The sequence below is a fragment of the Anopheles stephensi genome, chromosome 2 (genome assembly GCF_013141755.1).
Source record: "Anopheles stephensi strain Indian chromosome 2, UCI_ANSTEP_V1.0, whole genome shotgun sequence".
NCBI lineage: Eukaryota > Metazoa > Arthropoda > Insecta > Diptera > Culicidae > Anopheles > Anopheles stephensi.
The window spans coordinates 89,538,317-89,564,159 of NC_050202.1; the positions used below are offsets into that span (position 1 = coordinate 89,538,317).

At 47.0% G+C, this 25,843-nt stretch overlaps 3 protein-coding genes across 11 annotated transcripts in view; 2 read left to right on the forward strand and 1 right to left on the reverse strand.

Annotated features, from left to right (window-relative positions):
• The first annotated feature begins 1,899 nt into the window (after positions 1 to 1,899).
• LOC118505142 (papilin) overlaps positions 1,900 to 25,843 on the forward strand; it is a 61,071-nt gene continuing 37,127 nt past the window's right edge. For 6 of the 9 annotated variants that reach the window (XM_036040494.1, XM_036040500.1, XM_036040499.1 and 3 more), the window contains exons 1-2: positions 1,900 to 2,110; positions 2,895 to 3,215. The gene's annotated coding sequence lies outside the window, so the exon portion shown is untranslated. Of the gene's footprint in view, positions 2,205 to 2,891; positions 3,216 to 25,843 lie in introns of all 9 variants that reach the window. The other 3 variants (XM_036040495.1, XM_036040497.1, XM_036040496.1) reach the window with 3 other exon arrangements.
• On the reverse strand, positions 18,534 to 19,593 carry LOC118505246 (cuticle protein-like). Its single transcript, XM_036040797.1, has 2 exons — positions 19,462 to 19,593; positions 18,534 to 19,367 (listed from the first exon to the last, which is right to left on the reverse strand). Exons 1-2 carry the CDS (start codon positions 19,471 to 19,473, stop codon positions 18,669 to 18,671), a joined length of 711 nt encoding a protein of 236 aa, XP_035896690.1. The 5' UTR covers positions 19,474 to 19,593; the 3' UTR covers positions 18,534 to 18,668.
• LOC118505247 (cuticle protein-like) lies at positions 23,373 to 24,327 on the forward strand. The gene is made up of 2 exons (XM_036040798.1): positions 23,373 to 23,480; positions 23,559 to 24,327. The coding sequence occupies exons 1-2, from the start codon at positions 23,469 to 23,471 to the stop codon at positions 24,255 to 24,257; spliced, it is 711 nt and encodes a 236-aa protein (XP_035896691.1). The 5' UTR covers positions 23,373 to 23,468; the 3' UTR covers positions 24,258 to 24,327.

Sequence of the window (25,843 nt, forward strand, 5' to 3'; positions counted from 1 at the left end):
TTTTCCAAAAATCGGGCTCCCGGTGTGCTGCTGGAAGACCGCACTCGCGGCATTCCCGGCCAAAAATAACCAAAACGTACCCTAAAAATAAATACACGTCAAACGCCCGACTGAAGTTTGTAGCCGTGTGGTGGAGTTTCTCGAATTTAATAATCGAAGGTACCGTAAGGGCGTCTGGACGACGCCAACGGACCAGCGCTGCTGAGGTGAAGTTGTTTGTGGAGCCATGGAGTTAGTTTTGGTGCCTGTTTTTCGGCTTGATGCGTCGTTACGGCGCGGAACGGGTGACCATAAAATCTGTGTTCCTGATATTGGAAGGAAAATTCATCACCCTATGCAAACACGCCATGTTTTTCGCTCAGGGTTGCACGGGAAGTTGACGAACAACTGACGGGGTCGTCGTCGGTTGCCAGATGGTTGTGGAAAGCCGGCGAGCGAAGATTGGCAAGAAGCTGGTTCCAGGGCAGTGGCTTCCGAGTTTTATGATTTATTTAGCGAAATGTGAACAAATAAACTGGTGCATCCTCATGTCCGTGGCAGCCGTCCACAGAAAATATTGAGACGATGGAATTCACTATTTACCGTTCCGTGCCTATCTGCTCTAATTGTGAACATGGTAAACACATTCTGCACTTAGCGAGAATAATGTGGTGGAGTGTGGTGAAACTATAGCTTCGTCCCAACGTTATGGCACCATTAACAGCTCTAGGGTTTTAAAAGTTCGTTCAACGGTGAAGTTTTGCGAAACGAGCAAAAACCTTATTCCTTTAATGGGGAGTTAAGCTACGCAAAAAAAACCCTGCTGAAAGATTAGTCTTCCTCTAGTGACGAATGTCAACGGTCGTTAAGCTAGGCTTGAATAAGTGCGTCAGTGAGCACGTGCTCACTGCTCTAGATCTTTCGCGGAGCATCAGTTTACTACCGTTTAAGAGAGACAGTGAAGAAATTCTGAGATATCTTGGGAACTTCACCAAGGAGATTATCTCAAGTGATCGCACGTGAGCCCACGTGAGAAGACGATCTTATCTCGTTGGGAAAACCCATCGTTCTCTCTCGCTCTCGGAAAATTCTGGAGAAACACCTCTGAATGTCTGAGAGCAAGAGTGAAAGTGCACCCCATACCAACACATCGATAAAAAGCGTGATCTCGGCTTGATCTTCTCGGGGGATCAAACACCAAGGGAAGATGATGCTGCCTCTGCTGCTGCTCGTCGATAATTTGGACGCGAATCGGCCCTTTTTCTCCGAAGTGCATACGGCATGGTCCCCGCACCACATGGTCGTCCGATCGTTGTCAAATTCCAGGGTTCCAGGGGCCCATCGCTGGGCCCTCGTTATGTCTGCCTGCTCTGGCCGAGCCCCGAACCAAGCCTCTCAAGCCGCCGGACCTATCTACGGGCAACACGAACGAAGACGCACCCAAGCTCTTCTCGCTCGTTGGTGTCTCGCCATGTCTCGGCCATGTGCGATCATCTTTCCTTTTCCAAACTGTTTCATTTCTCTTCATTCTTTGGGCTTTTCTCTCGCTCTCTCGGTCTCGGTCTATCTCGGTGCGTTCGTGCGTTTATCCGACGGAGATGGATCTTTCCTTCCTAACCCCCCTTCCCATATGCATCGGGAGTTTGGGATCACTCGCTCCCGGGCTCCCCCTGCCAGCTCTCCCCGCTACCCGGGCTATTATTAATAACATAATACGTATAATATACACACATATTATTTAGCCAAACTGTTTAGCTAATGGTCAGCAATGGCAGCGGTTGGCAGGATAGCACGCATTCCCCTCGTCTGCCCCTCTCTCCGTGCTCTCCCTCCCTCCCTCCTGGGGGAGCATCCGCACCACATCCGCACCGATAAGCGGGCATTCAGCGGCAGCGAACGCTGATTCGAGCGTTAGTTGCGTGGTCGGTCGGCTCGGCAGTGGCTGCACAGTTCAATCCGGGAACTCGCTTTGAAAACGGTTTTTCCTGCTTCGAGCTCGACCGCGGTGGCCAGTCGAAGTGTTGCGCTCAAGACGTACGGTGCGCACTGTACTCGCTTTCTTTCCGCGTGCTCCGAGGAGTTAGAAGACGCTGTGTGCAAGCAGGCCTGCGTACGGATTACGCATTTGCGGGTAATGTCGGCAAAGTGTTCTTGAAGCTCTCGTAGTTTTTTTTTCTGTTGGTCGATCTTTTGAAACAATCAGACAGGGTAAAGAATTTTAAACTGTGAGTGAATTTGAGCAACATTTTTAGCATACTCTACGAAATCGCGTGTTTATCAAAGCGACTCCGGACAGTTCTCGCGAAGAAGGAATGGTGAATTGTAATGTTCAGGATGCTAAGCGTGTGTGTTTCCTTTTTTCCGCTTCGCTCTTATTTTAATTCGCTGTGCTTTATCTCGGTGACGCTGGACCCTGTATTCTAGAGTCCCCTTTTCGGTTTCGGTTTCGGGTACGGATTGGAACGAAAATTACTATCATTTGGATGCCGGTGCCGTTGTGTGTTTTGCTTTTGTTTTATGCTGCGCCGGGATCGCTGCCTCCATTGATCGCGCCACACGGGTGTCCTGCGGCTTAAAGTGAAGAAGATTTGGCTCTACGCAGCAGCTTGATGCTATTTATCTCTCGGGACTTCACCATGCTTCCTGGAGGTTGTTTCGGGAACTGTTTAGGTGTTTGGTGAATTCTGGAACTCGCTGAGCGTTTGGAGCCTCGCGGGACATGCATGCAGTGTTGTCTCCAGTTGTCGGCGATCGTTGAGGAACATAAGCCAACGCTCGAGGCCTTTAACTGATGTCTGTGTGTGAAATCGTGCGAGTGTGTTCAAGCTTTTCGGGATTAATGTGTACGTTTTCGAGCTAGATTGTAATTTGTATTTTATCTTCAAGTTTTTTTTTCTTAATTTCCAATTCAGCAGTGCTTTAAGGCTTAAGTGGTACAAATCGCAATTGCAAATCATTGCTGGTGCTGGTGTACCTTAGCCCTAGCGCATCTATCGGATCGTGTTTGTAGTGTTGGTGTGTTTGTGGCTTAGGGATAGTCATCGTCACACCCTTTTGGAGGTGTAGTGAGGTGTACAGAGTGCAGTGCTTTCCAGCAGACAGTGCAAGTGACAGAGGAGCCCTAAAGGGTTGTGGGTACGGAGTCCGATTTCGTGTGGTGTTCCTGACGCGCGATCATCAAGTGGTGCAGTGTCAAGACCCGAAGACGACTACTCCAAGCTATCGCTCTCACGAAGGTAAGTGCTTGATGTCTCTTTGTGTGCACCATTTTACTGCAGTCCCCCAGCAAGTGGTAGGGAAGCAGGCGGATCGGATCAAGTTGGGGAAGGGAAAGGATCTTTAAGAACATCACTTTCGGAAACAGTAAAAGTGAGGAGAATGTTAACTGCCTGTCCACGATTAATCGTACTTCGGGGGATGTTGTCTTGGGGAGCTTTTTTTTATTGTGCTCCAGGGAGAGAATTCTCTGGTGCCCGTGCCCAGCCAGTCCAGTGCGAGAGGTCCGTGACGGTGGTTCGGTCCTCAAGATTCCCTGCCAACGTTAACGCATACCATCGCTTCGCTTTTATTTTCCCGCGACGATGTTCCGTTTTCTTATCGTTTTTGCGAGCTTCGCTTGCGGTGTGCTTCGAAGTGTTGCAGCAGAATCATGCTGGCGGGTCCCAGTCCCAGGCCTGGGATGGCGTTCCAGAGCGTTCCTAATCAACCTACCGATTGAGAGCTTTAATGACTCTTCCGAGCCTTCCGAGTTGCCCGGCCGCACTCGCTCAAGGTGAACAGCAGAGCGAGACCCGAAACGGTTGCAAACTTCTGGTTTTTATATCGCCACCAAGATTTATGTGTTTGGTTCGTTTTTTATTAAATTTTTTAAACTCTAATTTTATGACACTGCACGTCACAGTCAGGGACAGGGTTGTCGATACACTGTCCAGTTCTTGCCGGTACTGCCGGACCCGAAAGGTGCACCATATGAATGATTTATGGACAAACAAAAGGAATATTTTATGCACAGCTTAATTTGCAACACCCAACACGGATTCGCCCGTAAGCCGCCCGTAAGATGCCCGGTTCCAGTGAAGCTGAAGCCGAAATTTTCATCATCATAAATCCATAAGCTGCAAACGCTGACGCACGTCTTTTACGCTTCGGGAGCTTAGTTCTCCTGCACAGCTTCTGTCTTGTCTGGGCGCTATCTGTATGTTGGAGTTGTTGTGTTTTTGTGTGCCTTGCTTCAGTTCCGCGAACTAATATCGAGAGCTTTCGGTACGAAACAAAACACCCAAGATAAACCCCGTTCGGAGCGTTCGGAGCTAGTAAACAATCATCGCCCCAGTGCCTCGTGCCACCAGAATGTATATACGTTACAAAAATACCTTTAGTTTGGGGCTAGGGGGTTTACGTTCTACTTCGCAGGCGGGCGTACGACCAAGTAACGACGCGACGTAACGCGAGCGTCCATACGTGCTTGTTGTTTGTGTCGAGCACGCCAAGGGAAGGATTTAGCCCGAGATTTACCGCTTTGATCCTGGCCAATTTGTTCGGATTGCCTTTGGTAATTGTTTTGGAATCAGCTTTGAAAACAGCTTTTCCTCAGCCCAATCTTCTCGCAGCCACCCCCTCGGCGGCCCCCACCCCGCGTAACGTGATCCATCCGACGAGTCGAATTTTTGCGGGCGAAACTGCGTTGCAAGCTGTCCGCGATGGCATCTTCGGCGCTGGCGACACGCTGGGAATGAAAAGCCACAGAAACCACATCCGAAAAGTTGACCACCAGGAAACAAGGTCTCAAAGGTAGCGCACACAACACAGCTGCACCACCACGAAGAGATCAATTTGCAATTTGAATGTTGAAAATTTTAAATTGAAGAAGTTTTTGGCCACCATTCGCTTGGCCTGGTCCCGGTGCGGCGAATTCTTGGCCGGCGAGTTCCGGGGGCGTCGGTTTTGGTGGGTAAGCTTCTCAATTTCTCATTTCCAGCTGGATAGATGGTACTGGAGGCGGTTGGCCAGCAGTGGTGACAGTTTTGTTGATAGACGACCGTTTCGAATGTGATTTGAAATGAATGTACCGGTTGGTGTTTCATATTACAAAAAGTTAATCCAAATGGGGGGTATGAATAATTATGGAACTTGCGTTACGAGAGGACAATCTTTTGTCGAGTGACAGCTGTTGATTAACAATCGATGGGTCAGTTTAAATCTGTTTGGAGTTCAATATATTTCCTTTTAAAACGAATATCTCAATTGATTCGTCAGGCTACCTTTTGACATAGAGTTTTAGCGGAAGTTCTGTGGTTAGTGCGAACAGTCGAAATGTTAACGGCACAGTTCGCCAACACGCGCGCGCTCGGTCTTTGGTTCAAATCTCGAATGGTTCGTTCCGCTCTATGTTTGGATTAGTTTTTCAGGTCTTCAAGTCCATTCAACGTTAATATGGCATTCAAGCAAACATTATGCTTCCACCAAGGAAATCTTAAACACTTGTTAGGATACGTCTCCCGTGAAAAGACTCATCAAATGATTAGCAGCTCGCCGCTTGACTCACTCGTAGCAGAAGTACTGAAGATGTTTCTTCTTCCAAACGTAAATAATCTTTTGCAATCGTTTTGCTCGCCCGAGAGATGAATCTTTAACGAATGTCGGCTCGTTTGTAGCGGATACGAGAGTGATTGCACAATTCCCGTGGATTTCAATTAGCTGTTACCCTGGCCGAAAACATCAATAGAAACGTCCGTAACACTGCCGAGTGTGCTGAGCTGGGCGAGAGTGGTGAGAGAGAGTGTTAATTGATCTGTGCTTAGGTAAGCAATTCCTGGTCATTCTGCCTGCCGAGAACGGGTGCAATGTTTGGAAGAAAGCAACCCGGGCATACGGGTTGCGATCCGGCTTCCGGCTGAAGCTGCGGTTTTCCGGAGCAAGCAGAAGGAAAAACTAACACACAGCATAACCTTCGACACCTTGCCTTCGAAGCCGTACAAGGTGGCCTGGTGGAGGGAGGGGGGGCACACTTTTCAGGGCTGTTCTTGCCTTACATCGATTGCCGCCTGCTTGGTTGGTGCTGATGAATGAAACAAACCAAATGCAAAAATCTGGCACCAGAACGGGAAGCGTAAGAACTGGGACAGGCCTAACCTAGGGATGGCAACCTGCACCATATACAGCCACAGGAAGTGAGGGCAGCAATGCTGCCGGGATACATGAATCACTTCAGCTGTGTAGCCGGTCCTGTGTCACCAATGTCACAGGACCCCATCTCTCGGGTGGAACCGCATCGGTCACGACTTTCGGGGAAGGCGGCTCTTCTTTGCCTCGGCGGGTGCGTACACAAGCTGGCGAAAAGCGAACAGGAAAGAAAACAACCGCAAACTGGCTTCCAGCACTGGTAACCCATCGATGGTACCGCTAAGGGGTGCCTTCTCGGCGACCGTTTTGCACTTGATTCAAAGTAGCCAGCCGCTGCTTGACGCGGTTCGACCCCGAAAAGCCCGGCGTTTACGGTCGCATTCTAGCATCTGAGCATTTTATGCATATTTTATCCAAACATACCGCGCGGCTCGGGATAAGCCGGCTGTGGGCCGGCGAGCGCCTTCACTGGAAAGCTTCTGCCCGTGGCACCAGCTACTTCAAAAACAAGCGCAAATCATCATCCCAAGATAGTGAGCGCCCCCGGGTTCTCTTTTCAACGGGCCACGGACCCGAAGGAGGAAGGAATCGGAAGTATTGTTCTCATGGGGAGACTTGGGCGAAAGATGGCACAGGTGGGGCAAGTAGGAGGTTGAAAGAAAGGGCAAGGAATGAAAGGAGGAATGACGCTATGCTAATGCAAACGGCAAACCCAAAACACACACATCACCAACATCCAACAGTGACATTTTGTGCCGCCGTAAGGCAGGCGAAGCGCTAAATCCCAAGATTGCGAGCCCTGCTAACCCGCGCAAAAGGGCCACTCGCTAACCGAAAATGTACACACAAACCCTCTCGCACACACACACACACACACACACACACACACACATACAGTAGCAACAAAGAGGCAACACAAATCTTCATCAGGACACTTGAGCCCATGCATGCATGGTCCCAACATGGAACCGAGAGGAAACCCATTTAGAGCAAACCGAGCGAGTGGTGCAGCCTCCGGGATTGTGGCGATTATGAACTCGCAGCACCATTTTTTCGTTCAGGGTGCACACTTTTTTGCCCTTGCTTTGCGCGTCAGTTTGTTTGCACAAAACACCCATCCGACAATGGACGCATTCTAGGAGAGCATCAGCTGAAGACGAAACCGCGACCCCCAGGGGAAGGGCCAAGCGCCAAAGTCCGGCGTGTCTATCGGCGAGCTAGCAAAACTTTTCGGTGAATACTTGGAATTCTTAATTAACAACATGTGTTCGACGGGTGTCACAGCCGTCTGCATAGCTCGTATATCATACGCACTAGAATGCACTTCCTGTCCTAGAGGGTCGTGGCACAGGGTTGTGTTTCTAACGGCTCGCTAGACCGTGGCATAAGGAATGGACCGCGTTCTGCTGGACGCTTTCCTTGGATGCTTGAAAGAATACCCTAAAACACATTTGGTTCATAAATTGTTTCCAGCGTTGGCTGCAAAATGCAGATCTTGCGCCAGTGCGACATAAGATGATGAATATCCCATTAACATTGATGGGTTGGGTTTTTGCTATTCACCGTTCGGACTTTTGTTTGTTTCGTAAATGGGATGTGATATTTACAGCTCAAACACCTTAGCTTCAGCGGTGAGAAGAGTGAGCGAGCAGATGCTTTAAATTGTAATCAAAAAGTTAAATGTCAACCATTAAGCTAGCAGATTGTTGATTCAATTACTGCTTTGTGGGTTTAAAATGGCGAGGCTTCCTGGTGATTCGGGTCAATACATGCACCGACCGGGCGGGGTTTTGTCTCAAAATGTGTTTGAGGTTTAGAGACTTTAATCGCATTTGTATGTGTGTTGAGTGGGGTCTTAACTATAGTAAATTCATCAAGGATCCTCAAATTGCAAAACCTCAACCGGAATATAATGTTGAACATTAGTTCCAAGAAAATTTCTGTCTGATACAGCTCAGAAGCCACAAATTTAACTTTGTAAAATCAACTGCCACCGTTATGATATCATCTGCTAGCGTTACGAATATTTGTGACGACTTTTAAAATTAAATCTGAAAATCCCCATAAACTATTTTCCCAATTCACTCCCAAAATCCACACGCGGTTGGCTGCACTCTTCAAACCCGATTATCTAATGCACTCCACCGTGCGCACATCAGCCAGCGCTCATCTCCATCCCATCACGTTAACGTCAAAAAAGAAAGTGCGACTGCATTGTGCAAGCCCCAATAGCGAGTGAGCGTCCGCAAGTTGTTAAGGCCCTGTGTAAACAGCAAAACCAAACAGCGAAACAAACTCCCAAAAATATGAACCTAAGCTCCTCCACGCACCCGACATGGCGACATCGTTGCTGCTCCTCCAGAGCTCCATGCATGTCGTCCGGACTGTCACGGGGTAAGGTTGATCGGTAATGAAAAGAAAATCAAAATGCGATGATGCACGGCGGCGTCGTCAGCGCATCCGAAGGCCGTGCGCGTTAATTTACACACAGCATTACCGTAAGTCACACATGCGTGACGTCAGCCGGGTGTTAGCATTCGGGTTCCGTGTCCGTTTAAAAAAAAAGGGATAGGGTCTACAAATTACCATTGACCGACATACGCAGCTAATGCGTGCAAGAAGGATAGGAAGACAGGACAACAACAAAAAAAAGAACGCCACCAATGCCCATTTGCGTACACTGAAATTGGTTTCACCATCGCCGCAGCAGGGATTGCGAGAGTCAATATTGGGCTGCTGCAAACACGACCATCGGGTCTAACGGTCCCTTGAAGCCTTGCTGGGAGTTGGGTTTGGAGTTTTTTTTCTTCTTTTTCTTCGCCTGCTGGTAAGCAAATTACCCTTTATCACACAGTTGTGTCACACAGCCTTGTCTTAGTGATGTGAAGAATCGCATCGAATGTGCAGTGGCGAACGCTGGACATTAAGCTGTGTCACAAGTGTTTTCCTAGTCAACATTTGCCGTGGCCTTCTGGAGCGAGCGAGAGAGAGAGAGAGAGAGAGAGAGAGAGAGAGAGAGAGAGAGAGAGAGAGGGTTAAGGGCTACGGGTGGATCATAAGAGATGAAGATGAAAGATGAGAACTCGTATTGCTTCCTTTGCTTCATCCGGTGAGGAAATTTAACTCGTGTCTCGTTTTTTTTTTTTGTGGGCGACTCACTTGTTATGCATATGAAGAGCTCTGGTGATGGTAAGGTTCAGTAAGATTGGACTACACATCCACGAATTTCGGTTCGGAAGACTCTTGGGAAAGCGGGAACTTGCATGTCGGAAGCATGGGAACCCATTTTCACACGCCACACCACATCCTTTAATGGTTTCATATGAGTGTGTGGGTGTGTGTGTCTGTGTCCAAGGAACTGCAAATCCCCGTTTTGGGGTTTGTGGTTCTCCCTTCGTTAGCCATCCAACGGAACTGAGACGCTTTTTTGGAGCATGGAGCAACTTCAGGAGCAGATTAATTTCGCATCCTCGCGCTTAACTCCCTGGCCAACGGATGGGCCCCGTTAGAGGTTAACCGAAACCACTGCTTTGAAAGGGTGTTAATCCTGTGCCGGATGTCGTCCGTGTGCCGGAGTTACACATCTTGGACACACATCATGGCGGTCGGGTTGAAGATTTAAGCTTTCCTCTGATTGAAAGTGAACGTGTTGCTTCAAGTTTGCGGACAACTGACATTGAAAATGTTTGAACTTTGAAAATTGGATGTGACGCTGGTGTGGCAGTGGTCCTCCGGCTAAAGGATTAAGATAAATTATCCTCACCCATTATCTGGCCCATCGTCCCGGCCGGTTGCGTTCAACAGATGTCGCACGATAAGCAGTGACCCTTGGAGGTACAGCAGTTGCAGTTGCAGCCGGTGAGGATGCCCGGTATCGGCGGGCGTGAAGTGATTTGTTTCTTGAACGGACGACCATCTCTACCTGGTACCGGGAAAAGAGAGACTCATTATTCGCTTCCATCCCGTCCGCAATCGATAGAGCGGGCTGGTAGAGAACACACGGTGTGACAGATAGGACGGGATTAAGGGGCACAAGATCTATCGGCATAGATTTCGGCCCACGTAGAAAGATACGCCGAGGCAACGAGTGACTCTGTTGACTAGCTAGGCGGTTCTAGCTGCGCTAGCGGTGGACATTTATCGCTGTCACTTGCACCGGCACCCATTTCGGGGCTGATTCATGGAAGAACTCGCACATAAAGGCGGCTCGAAATTTGGAACTTGTTGAGACGAGAACACTGAATGTGACATAAAACACTCGTTGGTAGTGACGTTAATATGAGCAGGGAGCAGCCGGCAACCGGCAGCCGGTGGAAATAAAGCCATACCTGGTCAATCAAACATGCCGATACAAACGGATCGGGGCGAGCCAGAAAATAAATGTAATATTTCAATACAATAACATTCCACGTTAACTGCGCACCTTCCACAGCCAATAAATCTTTCGCCTCGCGTTAAAGCGAGATGGTGGGGATGATCGTGAGGCTGGGTCATAAATTTCCCGGGTGCAGATGAAGAGCGTTCAATTTATGGTGCTAATCTTCTATCCATTACACACAGACTCTCAGTTTTATCTTTATCAAAAGCTCAAAAAAAACGCTAAAGAAAGGTAAACGAACATTGATAACAGGTAACGATAGCGCACCCACTCTGCAGACTTGATGAACATACTCTGTTTGACTGAACCAACCTCGGCAAGGCAAGTGTTCATGTTTATAAATCATTTTTTGTTATTTGACTTTCTCATCCCTTTTTTTTTCAATTTATTCTCGAAAATCAAACTACACACCACCGCTACAGAATGGAGTAAATAGCCCGAGGACCACAAACGCGAAAAAGCGAAGCACGTGCTTGAAAGGAGCACGTTACAGTTCCGCTCTGTGTGGTTTTTCCTCGGCCCCGGACAGAGGAACTGCTTCCCAGAAAAGCAGTCGCTTAAGAATCTTCTACCCCGGGTTTTCCATGCATACACGGGCACACTTTGATTATTTTCATTGCCTTTCAATACTGCTCGCGCCCATCCGTGGGCGGGAGGGAATTCGGACCAGAAAGTCTGGGCAGGGATGGGCAGGGCACAAACAAACTCCACAGCGACTTACTCGCGTGAACGTGAACTTGCCCCGGTCGCGGGCAATCCAGAAACGAACCAGATTGGAACAGATCCACCCGAGCTGCTGCTGAAGCCTCTGCCTCTGCTCTGTTGCTGTAGGGTTTCGTGAAGATGAGAGACTTTTTTTTCTCCTTTCTGTTTTGTTTTGATTATGGTGTATTGTTTCTTTGTTGATCGTTTGATTTTATTGCTCCCGCCGCACGGTCGCTGATTATTATTTGCATAACGTGGCATAAAGTTTCGGGCGGCGAGAGTGCAGGACTGAGCGGAAGAATACGAAATTCGTGCATTTTGTATGCATTGTTTGACCGGTTCGTTCGGTTGTTCGGCTCGGATGTTGTTTGCCGATGTTGCCGGTGGTGTGTGGAAGTTGTTTGCCGTTGTCGTTAAATCAGAAGAAGGCGGCCGATCGGCCGTATAGGTTACGTTTAGATTTTGCATAAGCGTATGTATGTTACCGGAACCGGTTGCGGCTGTTCTAACGAGAGAAATTTCCTGACAAGCAGCAGGTTCTTCAGAAATAGCATTTTTTTGAAGAACATATAAGACATCAGAGGAATTTGAGGCTATTGAAAGTTAAGTCCTCCAAACACTGCTGTCTAACAGCATATCATAGCAAATTAACGACTTGATGTTCAGAGCTCTTTCACTGATCTATCTTTAACTTGTCTTCATTAACGGACGCTTGAGATTCTACTGGCCATATGTTGACAGCTAGACTAACTATTAGAAGTCTGATCTAGAAGAGATTTCATCCAGAATTCATGGATACGATCCGAAAAGTCCTAGTTTGATGACTTCCAAGGTCATTCTAATTTTCAAATGTTCCAGATGAATCCATTACTCTGAACCATACTCCATTTAGAGGATTAATCTATTACTCTGGAGTAAAGTAAAAGTGAAGTTCAGCTTAAATTCGAAGTATCCTTCGAAGTAAAAGTGGATTAAAATCATGAGAAAATCCGTAATGATTCCAGATTAAATTTCGATAGTAAATCCAGAGGAAATCCTCAATCAATCCGGAGTTTACTCGAGGGCAAACAGATCAGGTGCAATCAATAGCATCTCAAAATGTCTAAAAATTGCTGTAAAAAACAAACAAAGAGTTAAACAGGTGCAATTAGGCTTTCAGAAGCTGGTTAAGAGCTGTTTAATAGCAACCGGGCACTTTTATGCTGTGTTGTATGAAAAGTGCGAGCGCAGATTTATTATTTTTTAAATAATTATTTATTATCATAAGAAGGAAGATAAACAGCCCGAACGACAGAATATTTCGAATACAAATAAAAACTGCTTCTAAACAAATCTAAAGTAAACACTTTAATCACAATAAAAACTCTTGTAGGATCGTGTTGTTTCACATGAATTAATATTCTTTAAATATTAGACTTTGAAAATTATGGTTCTGCAAACTAAAATTAATTTAATGCTAAATCTATTTACCTTTCCGCTGATGAATGCTCGCTCGCCGTATTCCATAAACCAGTCCATGTATGCTTTTAATAGCGATAGCAAATATGTTTCATGCATTTTTGCCCTTTTTCGCACGGCACAACTCGCGACGACAGACGACATGTCGTGGCTCTCGCTCTCCCTTCCTCTGGCTCATCAATTCGATTCTGTTTGATGTATATGTGTGTAATATTTTTAAAACCCCGCCGTTGAATCGTAATTGAATTACCCATCCATTGCCCCATTACCTGGCAGGCAATGCGAACATCGCGACCATTCTAAGTCGCTGCTGGCAGCACCAGATGAGTCGCGGTGCTGGATATATCTCGTACTCGATGCCGGGTGCCCGTGCGACTCGGCCGAGTTAATCATAGAAATGCATAAATAAGCCCAGAACCGTCGGCTCCGTTCGTTGGGTCCGGGACCCGTCTAAAACGGGACCACTATCTAAGCGCCCAGTGTGCATGGGTCTGTTTAGCTGTCTGTGTGTGTGTTTTTTTATGAGTCCATGCACACGGCGGCAAGGAAGAACAGGGATGCCACGGCTCGGCTTGTGGGCCTGTTGACGGATTTGATGTTGCGACCGATGGATGGAACAGCGTTGGCCCGATGGTCGGTGGAGGTCCGTCAGCCGACCGGGCCTGGTTGCTATCGTGCGCCCAACGGGCATGTCGTCCTCGTCATCATCGTTGGCCGTTGCATAATAAAATAAAGTCATTAGCTCGCGAACGGTGGTCCTTTCAGTGCAGTGCACTGTAAAACGCCTCATAAAACAAGCCTGCAACAAAGCCAACGAGAAAAGGGCTCCGTCATCATCTTGCCGGTCATCGCCGGCCATTGAACGGTTAGGAATGGGTTGAGTCTTAAAAATGTCCTCCAAAAAAGCTGGAAGGAATGAAAAGAAGGAAGCAATATCTTCAATCACGCAACACGCATAACACAAATGAAATGGGGGTTTGCATGAATGCATGCATGAAGACAAGCAAGATGCAAGGAATAAGAAGCGACACACACACACATCATACATTATTTCGCGATTATAAAAGTGCAATTTGATTCCATGTTTTGCGAGCATACGGCGGTTCCTCGCAGAACGCAAGCTGTACCGTAAACATCAGTGCACGAGCCAACGCAACACTGGTCCCGACCCGGATGATATTGCTTAGGCACGAAATCTCGAAATCACAAGCATAGCTTGTTTCGGTGGAACAATTCTCGGGAATGATCGTGAAGTTAAAGCATACAAAACGAAGCACATGACGTGCGTAATATGTTCACGCTATTAAGCTCAATTCGAATTATTACGTCCAATTTGCTCATCAAAGCACCCTATATTGGTGTGTTGGATGTGTTCTTGGTCGGCTTAAGATATGATGCCACACCTCCCGATCAGGAAATCAGGTTCCCTGTCTGAAGATCATCCCCAACTTCCGAGAGCTAATCCCATATCAACACGGCTGCTGCATTGCTGTTTCATCTTCTCAGCATCGGTCTCAGCTCTTTTCCAAGAATTTCTCGCAAGCGGTAAGGATCGCATGCAACCAACGGCGTCCCGCAAGCTGTACATGAATGGGGTGGAACTCGCTCCTCTGCTGGGCTGATGTTTATGAGAGGAAAATCGAATTCTTTCATTTTCCAGCAGACGCAAAGCAGATGTGCATTGTGGTATGGTGCAACCAAATGCAACCAAATGCATCGTTGCTATGCGAAGGAGTCTTGTTGCACTGCAACCTTTTCCTCTTCCATTTTCCTGCACCATTGCAGGCATTAATGAACTTCAGGAACTCTGGGAAGCTAGGTGGTGCTGGGTGGTCCCTAAACAGAACCGTTTGCATCGTTGCATGCCTTCTCGTCGCCGGTTGGTTGGGAAAACCCCGCTACAGGCCGGAGTGGAGTTCTGGCGCAGTTCCACGGGGGAAACAGGGTTTTGCAAAACCACGCTAGACGCTGCTGCTGTTGCTGCTCGTCGAAGATGCACCATGTGAATGAATTGCTGTGCCACTTAATAGCTGCGTGGCCGGGTGTGTGTTTGGATGCATTAAATCTTACGCAAAACCCACGAGTGAATGATCGTGTTCGGTTCGATTGCGGTGGATTAAATATTTGCGTTTCGAAGCGCTTGATGAGCGAACAGTTTATTGCAACGAAAACAGGAAGCGTGCTATTCAAGCACCAGCGTGACTTTGTATGGGACGCTCGTATTACTTACACAGGTACAGGCTCATCGTGTTTATTTTATTGTTGTGATGCGTCGAACCATATTTAAAAGCAAAACATTGCACTGCAAACAAACCCTTAACACGGATCAAAAACCTGTCGAATGCAACACAGAGCAATCGATAGTAATGTTTTATGCTGTACATTTATACTGTAGGAAAAAAAGTATCCATGCATCAAACACTAACTATGCAGGAGATAGATAGAGCGAATAAAAGATTTGTTTGGTGTGAATCAAACATGAAAACAAACAAAAGCTGCCAGGAAATTGAAAACGATATTCAACCACAAACACATGCACGCCTCATTGTTGCAGTCCAGTCGTCATTAAGCGTTGGGAATAGGAGAAGAAAAAAAAACAGATGATTGCAACGATTGCGAATTAAAATGAGGATTTTGTACAAAAAAAAAAAACTACGAATAACTTCAGCTCCATCATTTTGGTTTCACACTCTCGAACACCCGTTTGTGGCCACGTTTTGTTACACATTCGATTTCAATTCCGGCACTGAATGATAGTTGCAAGGGCAGAAGGAAGGATATGCGAAGAGATAAATGATGATGCAACGTTTGATTTGTGTGTGTTCGCGTGCACAGTGTCGGACAAAACAGTAAGACCATTTTCATATCCGACCGGGATCAAATCCCGTCCAGGCCGCCTCCAACTACCAGTGAAATCAAGACGACCAAGCAAGAAATACAACGCCGAAATATCCAATTTTAAGTTACTTCTTCTGATACTTCTATTGGGAATAACCAGTCCAACATTTTGGAAAGTACTCCTGCAATATCGTAACCTTCTTTTAACTAAATATTACGTTAGAATATAAATTCTGTTAGAATATAAACGATGTCCTCAATCCGCAAAACAATGTCCTGCCAATTGGTTCAATCATTTCCTCGAATTTCCAAGATTTTTGCCTAAATTCTACAAACCGTTTGAGCCGATCATGGGAACATTGACATAACATACACACTTAAACGTTTTAAGAAAATTATTTGCTCTTATTCTGTCGTCCATCACTGTATGTACGACTCTGTGCGTGTGTGTTTGCCCAATGATAAAAGCTTCCGGGCACAGCTTCAACAGTGCGTTATGCCCCGTAATTCCCGAGTCCCGGCAGTCATTATCCGCAATCAATTTCACACCAGCCCAGTGGGTGGATTTGCTCACCATACCCTACCACGTTGCACGATTGGGATGAACCGGTTGCCCATCGGTCTTCCCCGGTTTGGTCCATTCATCTTCACACCCACTGGCGTAATGGCAAGGACACGCGGTTTTTGGTGCTGGTGGCCGAAGGTGGACAAAAAGGAATTAATGGTGTCATCAGCCTAGTGTGTGGTGTACGTAATTGATATTTGTTTCGGGAAGCTAATTTGTGGGTGTGTGAGAGAGAATAGGGGGGGGGGGGGGGGACGGGGAATAGGGGGAGCAGGAAATCAGAGCATATACGCAGGTACACAGGAACAGTTTGAGGTTGTTTGTAGTTCATTAATCGTCGACACTGTATTCTATTGGCTAGGGGTTAACGATCCTGTGGCGTTCGTTATGGGGCGAAATTCGTCAAAAAAGGATTTGTACGACAATAATTACAATTATTACTGGTTGGTGTTGATGAGCTGCTCCAGTTAGTCCTTGTTGGTACTAATTTGTAAAAATATAATCTTTTCTCCAACAACAACCATACGCCAGCTTAATCGAGAGCTTACCCTTAAGATACTAAGGTAACGTTTATTGAAATACGCGCGTGGCATCCATGCGACCATTTGTAATGCGTGTGCACAGTGTGTTTGCCTTGCCGGAAGCTCTGATTGTGGGGGGCACAACTATGGGCCGCTTCTTTCCACTCTTATCACGCCAGCAATCAACACCGTTGCGTGCATTGCAATTTCAATCCCTCGTAACCACCTGCTTTCCAACACGATTTCCGTCCCCAAGAACCAGAGTTACATGCGGCAACCACTCTTAAATAAAAGAGCAAGCAAGAGTGAGAGAGAGAGAGAGTGCGAGGGCGAAAAATGTGATTTGTAATCCAAACACAAATTCAATTTTCCCGATTTGCCTCGATTTGTTGATTCGCGAACTCTCCCACCTCCTGGTTCCGGGTGGGAATGGATCCCACGCAACTCCCACACACACACACACGCGTGCAAACAGAGCCGCTTGTAGTTGTTGGTTGGTTGGTTGGTTCTTTTTGGGCGCTTTTGTGGATTCTCCCAGCATCACCAAAAAATGCCGTAACATTGATTGAAGTTTTTCCCCCAATCTCGTTCATTTGCGCGGCCGGGTGTGTGTGTGTGTTGTCACGGGGCAAACGCAGGTGCCGGTGGTGTTGGGTCGGTGCAGCTTCGTGTTTGCTCTTTTTGCTCCATCATCGCCATCATCACCGATCGTTCCTAGTTCGTAGCGCATCGATATAAACAAATGTAATTGAAATTCTGAAGCTTTTCCGGGACGGGAGTTTACATCTTTATCAATCGGTCTTTTGCGTGCGCCCGACACGACCATGGGATGCGGGATTCCCGGATTTGTCAGGTGATAAACGTTTGCGATTTCGCTTCCCCTGTTCCCTGCAACGCTCACTTACTCACCCACAAAGCTTCTTATGATGAGCCACCACAAATCCAAGGATGAATGACAAGTAACCGTGTACCGTGTCAGGCTGGCACGGCGAGCAGGGAAACCGTTCCCCCCCAACCCGGAGGTACGAATTCAATCTGCATTTGTCACGTCGATGGGATTTTTCCTCTCGCCGAGAAGGTGAGAAACGGTACGCCCACCTCCAGCTTGACACCTTCATCGCCATTTGCAACCTGGGCCGCTCAAGAAGTCCGGGAGGGAGGAAAAAATGGTCCAATAATTTATTCATATCGTGTATCAAGTGTCGCAAATTTGCCTTCCAATCCTCCACTGATCGAAGCCCAGCACGCGACTACCCCCAGGCCAGAATCGTTGGCTGTGTGTGTGTGTGTGTGTGTGTGTTTGTCATGGTGCCATTTTGTGCTGATTTGTCGGACGACGACGCCGTCGACGATGAGGCCCGTGAAGCCATAATTTGAACGGAAATGTGACTAGCGGAAGTGACAGAATTTGTCGCGTGTGAAGCAAAGGCTCCCTCGTCGACAAAGGGCGACAAATCACTGATATCGACAGGCTTCTTTTCCTCCTTTCCGTTTTCGGGAGAGTTTTCTCGCACTCACTCCTTAGCTAAATTTGGGTGGCCTGTCGTCATCCGGCGTGCTTTCGATAAGGATAAAGCGTACGAACAGAAGTAAAGCGAACGGAGTGTTGAGCGATTTCCGGTTTCTGATATTTGTGGTTTTTTGTTTGCCTCCTCCGGTAGCTGCGAGTCTGCACACCGAGTGTACACCATCTGTTAGGACGAGGGCTTCCAGTAGTATCTTTGCATTTGATCGACAGATGCTTTAATCTTTGCAGCAACCGGTTTTGGGAAGCCGGAAATAGACGGAACTGTCGTTTAGGACCGGAGAAAAGAAAAACAATCAACTAACAACATCAAACGAATCACAAATCGACCAGGGAGAAACTTAACCACTTGAAGCTCCTCACATTCTTGAACTTCAATTGTGGTTGCGAAAATAGAGGAGACCAGGAATTCGTAGAAAGAAAACGACTTGGAAAACGAAATGTGTTTTTGGGATCAAGATCCGCGAGGGATTCTTCCCTTTTGCTGTGTCCTATATATTGTAGAACTATACAATAAATATCCTTCTCTCAGTTCCGTCAAACATAACATGATCAACATCAACAGTCTTTACGCGCTTAGTGGTAGGAAGCGTAAGCCGGGGCGGCGTACGAGAGAGCTGGGCTTGAGACGTAGGTCTTGGCCAGAGGAGCGGCATAGGAGACAGCCGGGCCCGAGACGTAGGTCTTGGTGGCCAGAGGAGCGGCATAGGACACAGCTGGGCTGGACACGTAGGTCTTGGCTACTGGAGCGGCGTAGGAGATAGCTGGGCTCGAGACGTAGGTCTTGGTGGCTACTGGGGCGGCGTACGAGATGGTCTTGGCTACTGGAGCGGCGTAAGAGATGGTCTTGGCGGCCAGAGGAGCAGCATAGGCGACGGCGGGCTGGGCAGCGATGACCTTGGCGGCCAGAGGCTCACGACGGACAACAGCGTTGAATCCGTTGTGTGGGTCAGCGGTGTAGTCAACGGTACGCTTCAGACCATCGGGATCAACGACGGAGTACGATCCCTGGACAACATCTCCGCTGCGCGATTCCTGCTGGGACTTGGAGTCTCCGGTCAGGGAGTCCGAGATTCCGTACGAGAACGAGTACTGAGGGTTCGCGTCGTACTCTTCCGGCTGGGCGGCGTACGCAACCTTGGCGATCGGAGCAGCATAAGTAGCGACCTTGGCCACCGGGGCAGCAACTAGGGCCGGGGCGGCAGCATAGCTGACAGCTGGCGAGGCAATCAATCCGGCACGGGCAACAGCGACCAGAGCGGCGAACGCGACAAACTGAAACCATCGGCAGAAGAGAACGATCGTTAGTATCGGCGCCGAAAAACTATCACAACCGCTCGATCGCTCCAAGCGTTCGGCGCACACCTACCTTGAAGGCCATGGTTGTTGGTTTGCAGAAGTGAGCTGTTGTTTGCAGTGCAGAGAACTCAACCAAACTGTGCCATGATCGGAAATCGTGAACCAATTTATACCGCGCTGCACCGGTGTACCGGAGGCTGATGTAATAGTAGCAATATGTTTATAGTAGCTCGGTTTTAGTCTTTGGGAAGGGGCAGCCGGACAACGAGAAGGCAGACCGGGTGTGTGCCGGTGGTCTCGGCACATGTGTATTTTCTCACGTGTCCGAACTTGAGTTCGATGCCTTCACTTTTTGCCAGACACTTTTGGGGCGCGAGACCAAGCGACGCTTGGCACGCGTACCCAATTCGTACGCGCGCGCCTCGAGGACACTGGCTACTGCTGTCAAGCGGCGTGCGTTGTTCGACGCTTGAAGGTACCCTCGAATTTCGCGACTTCGTTTCGGGCCTCGACTAACTTCCTGGGCTGCGACAAGTTCAGATTCATCATTCTGGAAAATGATTGCGGCTATTTTAGAACTAATGGCGAAGCAATTTCGGAAGAGTTGTTTGATTGAGGTTCGAGATGCGTACATATGCTACCGGTTTTACATTCAATGCAAGTACCAGAGCGTAAAGTAGTGTCCAATTTTGAAGATGGAATCGATGAGACGGCCGCAAAGGTCGAGAAGGATCGAAGTTTTGGAGCTCGACAGCGCGAGTGCACCCTTCGACATTGGCCACCTTCCCATCGAGTACGCTCAGGTGCACTTGAAAATATGTTTGTCTATTGTTATGATCAAGTGCACTGAAGCGCATGGCCAGTTTCCGCAAACAAACTAAGTTTGAACTCTACTCGGCTCCTGCTGCGGACGTCTGTGTAAGCGTTGTAGTGTTTTTGTTTGCAAACTACAAGAAGTTTAATTTGATTTGGCGTGGCTCTCGTTGGCGAGTCGAGCGTTTGAGGGGAAGCCAGGAAAACTATCTCGGTTGCTGCAAGTGAAGAAATTAAATTTATTAGAACTTCAACCACCGGTTCCCGGAGACACAAAAACGATACACGGGGTGTTTGAAATGTTGTTACAAGTTTACGAGCCCTGTTCGATGTGTAAAGAAAATTAAATCAGCTTTTCCTTTCGGCGCAGCAAACACTCATTGGCATCGCAAAGGATGGTTGGACCTTTACAAAATAGGTCGTTCAACTTTGGGACAACTAAAGAGCAAAGTAAAAAAGATGCTGCATCATATTTTTGCACCGCAATCACTCGCCGATTTATCTTCGAGCGCGCCGGTGTGCAATTAAACGCGCCGAGAAGAAAAATATTGTATGTTTCCCCCCTGTGTTGCGGCCACACGCTTACATTGCCAGACCTTCCAGGAATGCCCGAAACTCAAATTTTATTGCCCCACTCGGTTATGTTCTGGGGGCCACACTAAAAGATGATGAGAATTGCATGTAGGGAAAATAATACAAAAAAGGTTTTACAACTCACTCGCTCCCACTCTCTGTTGCTCTTTCTCATCTCATCTCATCAGGGCATGAATGTGATTTGTAAATTTATTATCTCCATTGCGTGTCGTTGCTGTTGTATAGGAGGAGTTAGTTTAGTGCAGTTTTATAACGCTCAACATCGCAACAAGCTTTAAGGTTTTTTTTTTCACCGAGGTTTCGCTAACGAACTCGTCCGATGCTTCCTCACGTGGAGCGAGTATAGCAAAAGAGGAGGCGGTAATGCAATCAAACCCTGAGGACTTGAGGCATGGTCATCATCATCATTACATTTATGTTGCATTTTTCGTGCCCTGTGCTTGATGCAACTAAGGGAGAAAAGTTCCGTGTAGAATGGACACATAATAACTTAATATAAATATCCTGCCATTTTTTGTTTTTCGGTAACGAGAGCTCATATTTCGTAACATTGGAGCTGTGGGAGTTCAATGTTACGAACCCTTCCGGCCTTCGTGAGGTTCAAACACCTCCCATCCCAGCACAGCGTTAGATTTCGGCATAATCGACATTCACCTGCCCCCAAAACATAAACAGCATACATGATCCAGCACGTTAGGCGTCACCTTGACCGTGTGGTGTCATTGTCAAAGTATCGCTAGGCCTGGGGAAAGAGTGCGCTCCTTCGCATCGCAACTGTCGTCCGCTCGGTGGGCATGCCCGAGGGGAAGGTTGTGTGGCTGATGCTTGCTTGTCTGGCGGCACGGAACCGGTTTCCGCTCGACGAGATTTGGCTCTGGCCACCTTCAGGTGCGTCGTTTTGTGGTGTCTGCAAATTCCAGCAAATCTCTCATCAAATGCTAGCTGGCCGGATAGTCCCGCATGGATGGACTAAGCCGAAGCTGCACTCCCATGGTGTGGTTCTTCGATGCTGAAAGGTACTGCAAAACTAGCTGTCTAGGATGTTGAGAGCTGAAGGTGTCTTTGGCTGATGTGAAGGATGGCTTGACGTGCTTTGCTGGAATTGCTCCTTGTTGGACGTTAGAAAAGATGTCAAAATCGTAGCAGTTGGATTGAAATGAACCACCAAGCTATTAGAAAACTGTCAGTTTGTTGTATGATAGACTACAGCTGATGGTTTTAATCATTGGCCAAATTAATGAGACTCGACCAAGGTCCTACCTAGTTAAGATTATTTGTATTAAGATTAAAGCATTCCTCATTTTATGTCGAAGATCTTCATATGGAGATCAAAAGATTTGACTAGTTATATAAAGAGTTACAGGACCCAGAGCACCCGAAATCTTGAAACAAGTCACTCAAGCGCTTCAAACTTCGAAGGGTGCTCTGAGAAGTCAGACGAAGAGCAGTAAATGTTTTAATGTCTAGCATGCTCAGGGTAGGTATTTGAGATGAAATCCTGCTGCCTGTGTCTTTAGGAGTACTCCCGCGGAACTTTTAACTCAAAAATCTATGAATTAACAACCTTAATAAATTTGACCGAAGCATTCCAGTAGGTAAATTATTTGGATGAATTTGCTCAGTACTGATTCTTTTTCAAGTGACCTTTATCCAAGCTGTTGTAAAAATGTAACAATACACCAAATACGCGTAACTAGGTCAAACTACGGAGCAGGCGTTACTGGAGATGCGTGGGATTAAGAGAACGAAACTGGGCGACAAGTTGAAATGCGATGAATGTCAGGGCTTTTTGCTCGTGTAATTTATCCCATACGCAGAGTCGTTACCTTGTTTCAGCAAAAAAGCAGGATTAACTGATGTACAAGTTATACCAGCTTTTATACAATTTTTAAAATTTATTTATCTACCAGATAATACCTGGCTCACTGGTCGAAAAACTCTTTGGCCAGTCGTTCTGTTTGTTTCGCGAACCGGGTTTGGGCGTGTGTAGAATTGTTGTTTCTTAGCTTCCGCCCGAGACAGAATATCAGAATAAAAGAGAATCTCCAACTGGATATGCCATTTGGCGTTACATAATATCAAGGACAGCTCATGGTCAAGAATAAAAGTGAAAGTGTGAAGCGCAGCGTTCTAGAGCGTTGTATGCATTGAATTCTTTCAACTGTGATCAACACATATAAAAGATCGAAGAGTTTCTTCAAGAACCGAAAAGAATTTAATACTTTTTTAAAGAAGAGAAGAACTTATAAACTCTTCCACTAAATTGTAGCTCTTGAGCATGCTTGCTGTGTACAAAGAACGAACAAGAAGACTACCAAAGTGGATCACCAATTGTGCAACTCATGCACAACACTAGACACACTGCAATGGAATTCAAAGTCACACATCGTTTAACGACCAGGAACGCACGAATGTGACCTTTCCGTAACGCCTTTTTAAAAGTGAAGGCAACGAACTCAAGTTCAAGCACGGTTCGGTTTGAAAACGGCCAAATCTGCACGCCGGCTCGGACGCCGCAGTACGCGAACGGGCCCAAAACCGGAAAAGTTGTCGTTTGAACCATTTCATCGTGCTTCATTTCGTATAAATTGGATCACCGGTCCCAATCACGGTACAGTTCGATTGAATCCTTTGTACTGTGAACAACATCACCTGCACCGTCTTTTCAAAATGGCCTTCAAGGTAGGTTGGAGTGGGTGTGAGTGTCTTTCTTTGTGGACGGAGTGCCTTTAGCGTTCGGTTATCTTGCTATCCCAACAGTTCCTGACTTTCGCCGCTCTGGTAGCCGTTGCCCGCGCTGGCCTCATCGCCTCGCCAGCAGTTTCTTACGCTGCTGCTCCGGCCCTTGTCGCTGCCCCGGTGGCCAAGGTCGCTACTTATGCTGCTCCGATCGCTAAGGTTGCGTACGCCGCCCAGCCGGAAGAGTACGACGCGAACCCTCAGTACTCGTTCTCGTACGGAATCTCGGACTCCCTGACCGGAGACTCCAAGTCCCAGCAGGAATCGCGCAGCGGAGATGTTGTCCAGGGATCGTACTCCGTCGTTGATCCCGATGGTCTGAAGCGTACCGTTGACTACACCGCTGACCCGCACAACGGATTCAACGCTGTGGTCCGTCGTGAGCCTCTGGCCGCCAAGGTCATCGCTGCCCAGCCCGCCGTCGCCTATGCTGCTCCTCTGGCCGCGAAGACCATCTCGTACGCCGCTCCAGTAGCCAAGACCATCTCGTACGCTGCCCCAGTGGCCACCAAGACCTACGTCTCGAGCCCAGCTATCTCCTACGCAGCTCCAGTAGCCAAGACCTACGTGTCCAGCCCAGCTGTGTCCTATGCCGCTCCTCTGGCCACCAAGACTTACGTCTCGGGCCCGGCTGTCTCCTACGCCGCTCCTCTGGCCAAGACCTACGTCTCGAGCCCAGCCCTCTCGTACGCCGCCCCGGCCTACGCTTCCTACCACTAAATCCTGAAAAGACTGGAACGCACTGTTACATAATGATGGTTATTTATTACAAGAAAAAAGCAAATACAAATCCGTAAACATGATCTTATTTGTTTTGATTTCATTAACTAGTACAATATGTCTTGATTGTTTGTAATGAATCATTTGAATCTGATTGTTGCTGTTGGTTTTGGGGACAACGTTCTGGCTGCATATCTGGCCCAAATACATATCAGTTCCCAGGGGAAACTAGTTAATGTATTACATTGTGGGTATATTACTTTCTTTATGTTGTACCAACATCTCTTGCAATCTTCTTCTTCTTCTTCCTGACCTTACGACTTCTTAGGTCATGCCTGTCATTTCTGGCTTACTAGACTTAATGATACCTCATAGTTGGATAGTCAGTTCTCACTATGGGGGAACGGCCCAGATGAGAATTGAAATTCGGTCCTGCTGTGTGAAGACCGGCTCCAGTGTCGCATCTATCACCGGGCCGCCAATCTCTTGCGATATTATGGTCAATAGCGGAATGGATATTGTGAGCCTCAGCTGAATCGATTCTGTTAACCTGTGGAGGGAGATGATTGGTGCCTGTGGAGAAGAGAAGGGTAGGTGGTTTTTTGGGCCACTAGAGAGCTCGGCCTCCCGCGACTGTTCAGTCCTCATATAATTATTTCGCTTTTTTACATTAAACTTTATCTTGTTCTAACTTATAATATCCACATAGGTAGACTATACAGAAAAAAATGATGAATAAGATATCGCTCGAGACGAATATCATGACAATCTTAAGAAAAAATAATACAAGGCAGAGTTTGACAAGTATCAACAAACTCAGTAGACCACATTAAAATCAAGTAACAAGCCCTTTATCACAAACACAAGGCAAGATCACAATGTCACTACAACAAGACGTCAGATAAACTAGTGCGAGGTAAGAATCAGAGTACGGTCAAAGGATATATCGTTCCATGTTTTACACAAAAATACTTTCCAGACTCTAACAGCTAATGATCATGAAGAGTCTTTGCTTTAATATCATCCTTCATTTACAAGTTTTTAATCTATAAGATATATATTCTGTCAAAAAATCATTAAAATTTTCAATCAAAACACTTGTTAATATATTTTTGTTCTACTCGTATTTTGCATCATATTGGAAGTTTTATTATCATTAAGTACTTTGAATATATTGCAGAGTAGTTTGTGTCTACAACACCAAAGGCTGACTTATAAATAAATGAGAATTACTGACACGGAATGTAAATTAGTCACTGACACTAGATAATGGAAATATCTCTAGTCGAAGCGTAAAGACAAACGAGACAAGAGCAAGGTAGCAAGAAATCCAACGATTCATTAATGAAAGTAAAAAGATTTTATCAGGCGTCGTCCAAACTGGCCAGTTTGGTTCAAAATCTGTCCCACAAAAATAAAAATCACAAAAAAACTTAAAATTGTCACACCTTCCTTTTCAACCGATCACTCTTTCTTTTCCTGAAGTTAAAATTCTTCCTGCACACGGTCAAACCACACACGGTCATTGAACGACACAACTTGTTGCTACTTTAAGGAGGGGATGGATTGAAATCGAAAACGAAAAC